This window comes from Colossoma macropomum, unplaced genomic scaffold (assembly GCF_904425465.1).
Source record: "Colossoma macropomum unplaced genomic scaffold, Colossoma_macropomum, whole genome shotgun sequence".
NCBI classification, from domain to species: domain Eukaryota; kingdom Metazoa; phylum Chordata; class Actinopteri; order Characiformes; family Serrasalmidae; genus Colossoma; species Colossoma macropomum.
The window spans coordinates 23,303,065-23,315,912 of NW_023494810.1; the positions used below are offsets into that span (position 1 = coordinate 23,303,065).

General features: G+C 38.9%; 1 protein-coding gene across 1 annotated transcript in view; it reads right to left on the reverse strand.

The window, feature by feature from the left end:
* cpne5b (copine Vb) overlaps positions 1–12,848 on the reverse strand; it is a 225,150-nt gene that overhangs the window by 69,250 nt on the left and 143,052 nt on the right. The window contains exons 8-9 of the mRNA XM_036559924.1: positions 10,405–10,508; positions 5,221–5,325 (exon numbers count right to left, since the gene is read on the reverse strand). Of these exons, the coding sequence (XP_036415817.1) occupies positions 5,221–5,325; positions 10,405–10,508 (209 nt within the window). The remainder of the gene's footprint in view (positions 1–5,220; positions 5,326–10,404; positions 10,509–12,848) is intronic.

The following is a 12,848-nucleotide window of genomic DNA, read 5'->3' on the forward strand; positions in this document are numbered from 1 at the left end:
CTATCATAAGTGGAACAGGCACTGCCCTTGCCAACCTCGCACTTACTACAACTCCATGACAACCAGGACCTCGCTGTGGACCAGAATGGCCAATATGAGGCACGGTGCCAGAGTGCTGCTGCTGATGGAGCTCTGGCTTACCACTTGATGTGGTGAGATATGGAATGGATCAGTAGATGGACTACAGATGGAGACACCTCATCGAAATATTTTGGGCCCTCAGGGGAAAAAGGATTTAACAAGCCCCCCAAAAAGGTTTTCAGCATCATTTAGACACACACTGTTATCGTGTGTGTTTTCACTGACCTACACATGGTATGTAGCCCTGCCTACAGTGTAAACTCAGTAAATGTATACTAACTTACTGGTAGCAGGGTTGCCAGGTAGTTACGCTAATTAAAATTTACCGCACACATAGTGATTGTGTTACACATCCTCCCAGCTATGACATTCGTAATGACTCCATTTCCCTCTCTGGGATATCCCATGAATTTCCACAATCCACCAATCAACGTTCCATTTCACCCGAATACTAACCTGTTTCACTTGTGATGTGATTTAGATTTAGTTTAGTATGTAAGGCTGGGCTTTAGCATTGATTTAGGGTCTTTGTGAGGTACTGCTGCTCTCCGTAGAGCTACTGAGCATTTCTGTCTGTTATATTGCCTTTTGTGTTTCCTGACCGTGTTTTTGGACTTCTTGACTTTGCCTTTTTGTCTTTGCCCTTTCAGATGTGGTTGCCTGTTATTGTTTATGATTGTCTTTTTTCTGTATTTTGGCCTTTTTGGATGTGACCTCTGCCTGTCTCACCTATGAGTATTGTCAAGCCCTTTTTGAGTAAAGCCTCATTTCTTGTTTTTTTTTACCACAAGGGTCTGGCTGGTTCTGTTCTGTTACAGATTGTTTACAGTAATTGTATACATCTTCTTATGGACATTGAGTTTAGGGGCAAATCGGACACATTCAACTGCATGTTATGTACAAAACTGGTGTCTGGACATGCAGTTGAGCCTTGTGCGTGGAAAAATGCAAAATGTATTTCTGTCGCTTGTGCATATGCATTTGTGGGAAGATCATGCAAAACGCAGAAAATCAAGCAGAAAATGGGCTGAGATATTGGAAGTGCAAGTGAAATTTGGGGTTTAATGACAGAGATGGGACTGGCTTTACGATTTACACCCCACCTTTACTTCAGAAATAAGCAGAAAACATGGAAAAGCATTTCATTTAACCATCATTCTGTTTACCCTAATCATCTGTCTTGCTGTGTGAATGCACTTTGTCATTAGCATTGCCATTAGTTTGGGATTTCACTGCCAACAGGCAAAATTACTACATAAAAAATGCAAGTTTAACGTTTTAATATTCAGAGTCGAACACCTGAGGTAGGACAACACATATCGGCGCGATTGCACTCACAGATAACACAATTAAATGCTTCTTCTAGTGCCTCCACACTTACGAAACTCCTCTTCCACATGCCATGATAGCGTTTTTTATCAATATGTTGATGTGCACATTATGTGTGCACATCAACATATTGATAAAATGTGATTAATATAATCTGGGATTCTTTCTGCTGCTCATTTAATAGAAGGTTAAAGGCATTCTGATCAGTTCCACCACCAGCACATCTGCTTTAACTTGAAGTGAAGCGCTGATTGAGTCAAACCAGGTATTGGAAGATAACTGCTAATAATACTAGGCTGCCAGGAAGAGAGGTTTAGAAATGGTTAAAGACACACATTTGTAGCTGTTATATCTACAACTCAGAGTCTCCAACAGGATAACAGAAAATTAGAAAATAATCTAAATGCACTTAAAAATAAAGTAAATGAAAAGGAAGTGATTTCATAGAAGAACCACTTTCGGTTCCCTAAAAAAACCATCCAACTGAGTAGTTTCAACAGAAGTTTATAAAGAAATCATTATTTGAAACTAAAAAGTGGTTCTACAACAGCATTGCTACAAAGAAGCACCTTTATTTTTAAGACTGTACCCAAAAATACTGTAGCATAAGGATCACAGTGCAAAGCGATGACGTGAAGACAGTGTTTGACGTGGTTCAGGCTTCAGATGAACATCTGCACAGCAATTTATTAATTTTATTAATAATCATTTTAATTTTAGCAACCTTTAGCAAGCAAGGTAGCCAAATTAGATGCTTTAGAGTAGCACAGATTGACCAAAAAGACAACTAAATCGTTAGCTGTAGTTATCATGACAGTTCTGGCTGTAAGTTTCATTGGTCCCTGTTCAGAATGTGTTTCAGTTAGGCTAACTTCACTTACAGTGGAGTGTCTCAACATTTAGTATGAAGAAGTTTCAGCATGGATGTCCATTTAAACCGTTTGCTCCTTAACTGATCACTCAAAACCCCTTCAGTCCTGAAGGGACTGTGTGAAACACTAAAATGTGCATGGCAGGGGAACTCCAGGACCAGGTCTAGGGACCACTGTATAGCTTAGAAATTAAAGCTATAAAGGGCTTAGAGAACAGCTCAGTACAGGAGGGAGGATGTGAGACAGCGAGAGGACGAAGTGCAAAAGCAATAGGCCTACAGTGATGAGCTCTAGATGTAGGAGCTTTAGGGTCCGTGGCTTGTCGGATGCCTCTGCTTAAAGAAATCACTGCGCCAACAGCTTGCCGGGACACCTCAAAACACCCAGAGGGAGTGTTTCTGTGTGTGTGCCATGACCGCCCCCTCACACACCCGACCAAGCAGGGGTCGACACCCTGTCAGAGCCAATCAGCGGCAGGAACCGGAACAGAGTGTCAAGAGAAGCGCTTCTTAGAAAGCTATCGCCGCCCTGCACCCTGGCCGCTATACTGGGTTAATCTCCTCCGACAGCCAGTGGATCTTCTGTACAGCACGAAATGTGGCGTGTGCCATGTGATATCAAGACTGCAATAGCAGCCTTGCGTGATCTGTTCGAATCCTCACTGTCCGATGAATAACGGCAGCATGACTGTTGTGGACAGTGCTTTAGTGGCCATTGAGTGTAGGTCCACTTTGTAGGTTTTCAGTTACTGACTGTGGCTATATCTGTAACTGTATCTGTTGCTACAGAATTTACAAATGGAAAACAGAGGCAGCCAGGGCTCTTCACTTAAAGAGCCGCTTTAAAACTGCAAGGTAAAATAGAAGTTAATGAGCCAGATTCATACAACAGCAGTTGGTGGTCAACATCACTGCTGGACTGCATTCAGTACCATTACATAGTGGCAGTTTAAAAAAGGTACTGTCCAAAGTTACACATTTACAAGAAAATTACATTTTCAAGAATATTGCGCTGAGAAAGTGGTACAGGATTATATAATGGAGAGGACACAGTGATCTACACTCACGTTTGTGTGATGTTCGTTGTTTGTGTGATGTTTATATGTAGATAAGGCCGTGTGGTTGGTGAAGCACAGAAAACCTGTTAGTTTGACTGTGTTTCCTCTTTTTTTATATTAAGCTTATTTCATTTAATTAGCCTATACGGGGGATCTTAACTTCATGTAGTAGCTATTTATTTACAAGGATTGTAAATGCTGCGTAAGCATTGTAGCTAGTTGAGTTATAGCATTCCATAATCTGTGTAGATATGTACAATAGATTAGCACCTTTCTTACACGAAGCTCAAGTCAGCTTTGTATTCGCCAGCTTCTTTATAAAATTTTCCCATTCCACCTTAAATGGTGCAGCCTCAGGCACCAGAATGTAACTGCTAATTCATTTAAGGTGGAACGTAAAACTTTGAACAAGAAGCTGGCGAATAAGACGCTAACTTCAGCCTTGTCCTTCTTACTGTGTGTTGCGGGGTTTATTTCATTTTGATTTGATGATGTTTGTAAATGTTTCTACTGGAGCTCAGGCTAAACTTGGTTTTTAACGTCAGGTGCAGACTGAATACTTTCCTGCTGCTCTGGACAGCTCCAACATTTTGGCACAATCCTGCAAAAATAACACCTGACAATGATTTTCCTGGTGTGAAGCTGATGTGGATTAAATAATATTTTCTACAATGTTTTTGAAACATTTGTTCCTGCATGCAGGTAATCAACAAATTGCACGTTCACCCACTCAGCTGATTATCTAATACCTTTAAAAGGCAGAATTTGATCTGTTTGGACTGAGCATCATCAAACCTTCCTACCGCTGTAATAGGAGTACAGAGGATTTCAGATTGCCATAAACGTCTACCAGAAGAAACACAAATGTAGATGTTACAGAGAAAAACCATCTACGTGAAAATGCATGTAGATGTTTCAGAGACAATGGATTTTACAATGGATTTCAATTTACATGTGAAAATTACATATATACAAGTAAAAATTAATTGCTTACTACTCAAAACTGAACTTGTACTAGTTGAAATTTAATGCTTACTACTTATTTTAATTGTCACGTGCAAACTGAGTTCCTGGTATTAAGAAAAAAGGATATAAAAGCTAAAACGGTTGTAACATTTTTATTCCTGCAATCTTGAATCTTAACTTTTTGTAATTACATTCTTTATACATGTCAGCTTTTTCTAGTATCGACAACATTTTCTGAAAAAGAAACTTTGTTTCTAATATCTGGATGCTTTTTCTTTACTGCCAACTTATGAATCTGGCCCAGCATCTCTTACAAACTTCAGATAAAAAATGCAGAATCACCAGTTTATAACTGAAATAAACAGCAGAAAACTCACAATTATATAAAATATACTTAAATATTACAAATATTGTACTGACAGTGGTGGAGCTTTTTAGAATTCTTTGCAGTTTTACTGGTTTCTGTTCATTTTATTTTAAATCAGTTCTGCTCAGATAAAGGCCGTTTTGCAATCTAACATCTTATCCTACATGGTTTGGTTATTTTTACCATGATGCTGTTTTGTGTTCAAGTTTACCATTTCGGCCTGTATTTCTATAATGAAGGTGAGCATTTGGTCACTGCTAGATTCTCCTTATAGCACAGCAGTGCGTTCATTACAGTATCAAACCAGCTGTTTATAAGTGTTGACTTTTTGGCGGTATCTTTGCCATGTAGATAAATCATACAACCCTAGTATTCGTTGATTTTATCAGCCAAACGATATACCAATTGTACCCTAATCTCCTTGATAGGCTGAAAACATGACATTTCTTTGAACCATCAAACAAAATAAACTACTTGTGACCCTACATAAACTCTGTACAGGGCAATGAAGACTATCAAGGGATTTCATCTAGACAGAATGGTCTTACCGGTCATAGTCTCCGTTGCAGAGCGCTCTCACTGGGATGGTGAAAGACTGCCAGACTGGATTGAGGGTGTTCTTCACCACCTCTGTCTTATGGCAGATGGTGAACCTTGACACAGGGAACAGATCAGTAGAGGCGTCATATTAGTCAGAAACAGTCCACACCTGACAAGCCATATGGAACACACTCTGTTCACTCAGGGTCTAATGCTTATCCAGGATGTTGAGTAATGCTGCTGAATGTTTTTTTTTTTTGCTGTCTGTGAATTAGTTCCAACCAACATTAGCTTCAGGTATTTGACTGACTAAAAGCTAAGGTTACACATCACAAATTCTTACATTGGTTTCTTGCTAGTAACCACTAGTAAGAATCTACAGTGTGCAACAGCTGTCATTTCTGAAATGTTTAGGAAGAATGGGGCAGGTTGTAACACTGTTCGCCTCAGCCTGTTTCTCTATGACTCAGTGGTTGTTTGTCATACCTTTCAAACTTTAATCCCCATATTTCTCTGTTACAAATAGCAATAGAGTAGACATCTGCTGCTTACTCACAAAACAAGCAGTTTTGTGCCAAATATGAAGAGTTCCCTTGTTACAACCTGCCCCACTACCAAAATAAAAGGCCTTTTTCCCCTTTATTTTTCTTAAATTCAAGGCAGGAAACAAGCAAATGCAACTGATATTGAACCTATTCGTCTATACCAACGTTTTTTTGGAGTACAGATGATGTAAGATGAAGTCAAATTTTCTGTGACTGTTAAAATTTATTTTGCTTGAGTGAGTTCATGTGAATATCAATGGTCATATTGTTTTTGATAAGTCTCCCTACATTACCTTGGATGTTACAACCCACCCTGTCCTGGTCATTTATTTTATAGGCATGTATGAAACTAGCATGCATTTTACACATCAAATTAAACTAGAGAAACTGATGATTTAGACTATTGAATCTACATTAATATGAGTTCTAACCAAGCTAACCAAGCTAAAATCTTACTTTCTTACCCTACAGTGTGATGTTATTACATAAACATAAGAACCTCATTAAATCACTGTTTCACACAAAGTCTTCAAATGTCTCCTGTCAGCTCAAGAGGAGGTAGTTTGGGAAGTGACACCACCATGGTAACTTATTTCAGACTGGTAAAACTGGGGGTGTTACAACCCTCCTTGGCTTCCCCTGCTATGTCCAAAATGCAACTGTAGCTATGCTAGTGCTATCTAGTTAGCATGATCTTGTTTCCCTGCTAGAAAAACCAGCATAGACCAGCAAAACCAGCATATGCTGTGTTTTGGATGCTGATATGCTGGTTAGCAGCAATGATCACCACCAAAACCAGCATATGCTGTGTTTTGGATGCTGGTTTGCTGGTCAGCAGCAATGATCCCCACCAAAACCAGCATAGGTTGTGTTTTGGGTCTTGGTATGCTGGTCAAGCAGCATGCCCATGCTGGGTGACCAGCTAAACCAGCACCAGACCAGCATAAACCAGCATGGACCAGCTTAGACCAGCATGGAATGCATGCTAGTCTAGGCTGTTTTTTCAGCCGGATTGCATAATGCTAACTAACTCTCTGTAGCTTTCATTCTTTATTAGCATATTAGCACATTAGCATTTCTTTTCAGTGAAGTATCCACCATATTGACAGGGTTACTTCTTTGTTTACATGCCACAAATACTCATACACTCAAAGAGATGTTAAAACATTATGGATAAAGTCTTATTGACAGTGTGGGTCCATATACATTCCCTAACAATGAGTGGAGTAATGTTCTGGTTATGCTACTTCTCCTTTCATTCCCTTTTTCCTAGCTGGAATATGGCCCATTCTTTGAGTCATATAGAATTATAAAGTCACTCAAACCTCATGCATAGTTTACAAACAGATATTTCACTCAGCCACTGGCATATTTCACTCAGCCACTGGCATATTTCACTCAGTTACTGGTATATTTAACTCAGTTATTGGTAGATTTCACTCAGTTACTGGCATTGTAGGTAGTCTTTTCACAAACAATGAAAGCCTAGTTTGTTAGTGAACTGATGACGCTATTACTATACTATATTAAACCTTACAAAAATCCACAGTAGATTACATTTGTCTTTAAGTTTACACTAAAAGGGCAGTCAGTCTAAAAGCTTTAAGATGAACAAGCAAATGCTAATCGTCTGAGAGCTCAGCTAACATAACTAGCATAGTCTCAGCATAACTTACTTCACTTCAGACCTTTCAGCTGAAAAACAACATGTTATAAAGAGTTTGTTAGCTGCAAAAAACATGATAAATTCATGAAATGATGTTGAAAGTTTTATTAAATGAGTTCTATATGATTAGATCTATAAATGAGCATCAGCTTGATGTTTATCCGCAATCTCACTGCATGCTTCTTGCTATTTAACTAGCACTGCATCCAAATAGTTGATTTCAACTTTATTTCCTGTCTGCTTTCATAGATTTTGCTCTGATCTTTGGTCTGGTTATCATGTAGATCCACATTTTTGTCAAATCTGCCAACATTTCTAGTGAGCGCTACAGATCAGGCAAAATTCAAGGAAGGCAGGTAGGAAAGGAAGATTCATTAAACTACTCAGATCCGACCTAGACTGATCTGCTAACCCTGGTAAAAAGGTGTTTCACCAATGAGATACTACAAAATTCCCAAGCTTTTTTCCTTCAGGACATTTCACTTACTTTCCCAGGGAACAAAAATAGCAGTCTGGGATCTTTTCTGTTTGGTATTAGGCACTTCTTAATTGGACCAGTGTTTCAGAGGACCATTAACCCCTTAAAATCCCAGGCTTATCACATACTAAGGTTTATTATCCAGTAGCCCTGGCCTGTCAAGGGGTTAAAACACTTCAGTTTTTATTTTTTTCTTTTCATCTGTCAACGAAATGTTCTACCTCATGATTTTAAAAGACTAAAATTGGCCAACTCTCCAAACCGCACACTCTGGAGGTGTGTGATGAGTGCAGGCTGTGATGAAGTGCACTTTGGCTAAAGCTGGGTCTGAAGAATGTGTTTTGTTTCTTTCCTCAAAAAGAGAGATCCATTAACAACCTATGACTTTCTACAAGGCTGTTGTGTATACTTTGTCATTCTCAGAGTAAGAGCATGATGGAGGCGAATGGGCTCAGAAGTGCTGCTCTAGCGTTCTTTTGAAATGCACTGTTTTTGCGGAGATGTCTGATTCAGCCTTGGGTCCCTGCTTTTCCCAAAGCTGCTGAAAACATGAAACGTTGCTGGGCTTCACTTTGTTCTTTCTCCCCAAGTGATGTACTAGCTGTGGATTCCTAGCAGTGATGTGAAGCGATTGTTGATATTTACCAACTTGCCTGGTGGGTTTGAGTTGAAAGATATTTGTTCTGATACTGGTCAGGCAAATGGAAACTAAAAGAAAATGTATGTTTAAAATGTGTTCAGTCTTAAATCATACTTAGATAAAAGCCCTTGCGTGAACTAAGCATTATTGTTAGCTAGGCTTCAAATGTTTAAAGAAATTCCAGCATTTTTCAACTTAATCTCCAACTGCTGCATCTATATCATACTGTTGATTACCACATACAATACATTTGATCTGTATCACTGTACTTAGAGAAAAGCAGAAAACTCTAATTATGCTAAAAGCCAATGGAAAGTTGCTAAATTTCATTGTTTCCAACATTTATACAAAACACTACAAATTCTTCAGTACAGGTTTTGTCTGATCACCATTTGCTACCAGAATGCCTCGTAAATATATTCATAAGAACAGCTTTCTCCTAAGACTTTTAATGTTAGATAACAGTTCATCTTGTTCACAGCAGAGCACAAAAGCAACAACCTATAAAAATGAAGAGGTTAAAGAAGATTTATGCAGGAACATTGCTAAAAACTGGGGAATGATAGTGAGTTTAGTACAGTCCAATAACTGTTTATAGCTGTGTTTCCAATTCTGTTCATGCCTGTTTTTCTGTTGACTAGTTGTGTAGCTTCTAGTTGCAGTGCTTAAAAGAAAAAAATCATTGTCGATGCTACTCAAATTATTTTTTCCTTCCCAATGTCAAGAGATCCCAATGTCACGAGTTTTGAAAAAACATTGAATTTGATTTGAAGGTTGCACTATGTTTTTGGCGCTAACACAACCTTGAGTGTTCTATTGCATTTATGTCATTTCTAAGTAAAGCAAAGCAGCCCGAGCTGTTGTATCAAATGTATATTCATTTTGGTAATTCCTTCCCATGCTAAAGTAGCAGCCCTTTGCATTACAGATCCATAAAACTGTCACAACATCAGGTTCAGCTTAGCTTTTTTTCCAATACTTTGCAGTTTAACCCCTTAAATGTCCAGTGGGCCCAAAGTTCTATTACACACTTCTGTGACCTAAGAATAGTTCAACCTGTTTGCACTGAAGTCCCTGTAGTTACTGAATAATAATCCTTAGTATGTAATATGTCTGGTATATTTAGGGTTTGGCTTTTTCAGAATCTAACCAAATGGTCAGCAGGTCAAATTAGGCCTGGGCCTAGTGACGGTTAACCCAATTAATGTGGTAACTGTTCCCACCAATGGTAAAAACTCTTTACTGCTGATTTAAAAACATTTGTTTATTGATTTATTTCATGCAAACCAGAGCAAGACACTAGTACATAAAAACTGAACTTTTAAACATGGTGATGAGATCTAGATATGCGGCTGTTGAGCTGTGCAGGTTGAACAGCAGGCAGATATGCAAAAATTGACCTTTTTCATTGGATTTTTACACAGGACTCGACGCAAGCAAATATTGTCTTATAAATGTGTCCATTTTCTATTTTTGTATGTGCTAAAGTAGAAACTTTAGCGCATACAAAAGCACAGAGCATGGCGCTGCTTATCAACTGGTACTTTAGTTAGGAAAAAAGCATTATTTGTAACATCTCAAACACGTATCATCAGACTGTCTAATTTGCTTTATATAGTCAGTATTTTAAACATTTCTTAATGGAATTCAGCAGCTGTGCACTGGCTTCTATTATGAATGAGTTTCCAGTCAACTGTTTCTGTTCTCTTCTAAGCACAGGCAAAAATGCTGAAATGATTGTCCATGGAAATCGACCGTATGCTACAGACGCAGCAGAGAGAAATTAGGCTCATAAATGCTGGAGTGCTCCTGTAAATGTCTTTCTAGTGGATTTTATGTGTTCCAATAGAAAAACAAACTTACGTTCCATCTTCATTACTTCTGTAGAATACCATGAAGGGGTCCGACTTGCCAAAAAAGTCTTTCTTGTCCAGCTTATTGGCGCAAAACTGCATGGTCGCACTATCCTGAAAAAAACAAAAACAAAACAGCGCTTGTAGTTTAGATATCTGGAGCTTTTCCGCATGTTCCCCCTCTATGTGTATTGGAAGAAGAGCATTGTGTTCTGTGCATTTTAATGACTACAACACAGCGGGAAAAATAAAGCTACGGCCTTTTTATCTAATCCTACAGGGAGAAGTGGAAGCTCATTACTGCAAACCCAGTGATTTTTCAGACTTTTGACAAACAGAGAAACAAAGTATAATGAAGCCTACAAACAGACTTCAGAATAAAAGACCTGATCTTGAGTCAGCTCTGTTCTGTCTGTAGAATTGTGCTGATTAGGAGGTGAAATGCAAGAACTTGTCCTAGAACGGCAATCAGATGTGGAGAAAAATCTTATTCTTGACAGCATGAAACTTGGAACACTGGTGAAATTTCTCCTACTGTTCACAAAATGACAATAGGTTAACCCCTAGGGATTCACAGCTGGTATTGTTGTTTTGCCATTCATTTGATTTACATTACACAATTGAATTATAAGCTCACCAGACAAAGAATTAGTCACATATAACTGAAATGTACCTAATAGTGTGTAATGCCTGCAAAAGCAAGAATAACAGCTGTGATTCAATTTGGCCTTGACTGGACAAGTTTCTAAATGTAGGCGACATCAATATTCAGCTACTCTTGCATCAAAGAATTGTACAGTTCAGCCAGATTTTGTGGATGCCTTCCCTAGCATCTTACATGTTGTTTCAGGTAGTCCCACAATTTATTTTCAGGAGACTAGTCTGTTTGTGTGTCATTTGCCAGCAAGACCTCACTGCAATGGAAGTTATAGAACTTTTCGGCCCTTAAAAACTTGCACATGCTTGGACAGAACCATTTATTAAGGCTTAAAAACCACAGATTTTGTGGGCCAGTCCTGATGTGTAAATGTTCCTGAATGTTCATCATGCAAATCAGTCACATTTGCAGGCCTGTGAATGCGGGAATTGTCATCTTGGAATACAGGGATAAGAATGTTATGTTCCTCAGTAAGATGATGAGCAAAAGGCAAAACCTGGTTGTCCAGCAGCTCAATGTAGGTACTGTGGTTCAAATTTACTTTCACCCCAACCAGAGGACCCATTTCCGCATAATTAAAACATCCTCAGAACATTACAGAGCCTCCTACTGCAAATTCAGCCTTTGGCACAGCTGCTCTGCGACCCATTTTCCACACATTGAACGAGACATTCACTGCACTGTACCACCTTTTCTCAATCTATGAATCCCATCGCACACCCCACAGGTATTTATAGCCCGATCATCCTCATGCAATGCCATCTGCAGAAGCCTAAAGTTGATACCTCCTTAAACACACAAGGTGATTAATTTTTTGTCCAGGGAGCTTATGTAATCACATTATTGCATAATTAATTAAGCGCATTCTGTATCTACAAGTTCATTGGACATAACAGTACATAACAATAACTTTAATCAAATTCAAATTCTAACAAAATACAGAAAGGTGACAAAACCAACATAAGGTGCCTTAATAAGGTTTTGGGCTACCATGATCCACCAGAGCAGCTTCAATGCACCTTGGTGTAGACGGTACAAGGCTCTGGAACTTTACTGGAGGGACGGAATATCATTCTTCCAAAAGATATTCCCTCAAGTAGTGTTTGGGAAAGCACTGTCTAACACAGGAGTCCAAAATGTCCCATGGACATTCAACTGAGTTGAGATCAGATGACTGTGAAGGCCATGGCATATAAATGACAGCGTTTTCACACTCATAAAACCATTAATTGACCCCTTGTGCCCTGTAAATGGGGGCATTGTCATCTTAGAAGAGACCATCCCCATCGAGACAGAAATGTTTCATCATAGGAGAAAGGTGATCTCTAAGAATAACTTTGTATAGATTTACAGAGACTGTTCCATCTATGGGGAGAAGTGGACTCAAACCATACCAGCAAAATGCCCTACATAGCATAACAGAGCCACCTGACCCCCTCACTGTAGGGGTCAGGCATTCAGGCCTATATTGTTTCTCTTGGTGTATATGGAGAATATGGTGAAGGACTTGACCTGTGATGGTTTTTGCACCACTGAATTCCCAAATGGTCATTCATCTTTGTAACGTGAGGTTTATGTACTGCAACCCTACTCTAATACCCCTCTTTATGTAGCAGTGGACAGACTGTTCTTGCTGACGCTTCTGATCATTGGCTTTTAAGATCAAATCAAGATCATTCCACCTTAGTAGTGCTAATTATGCAATCAATTAATTGCTCATTAAGAAGAAAAAAACAATTGATCTGTAGGCAAACCACACAGCAATTACTAAATCCTTCAGCCTGCATGCTGATTTG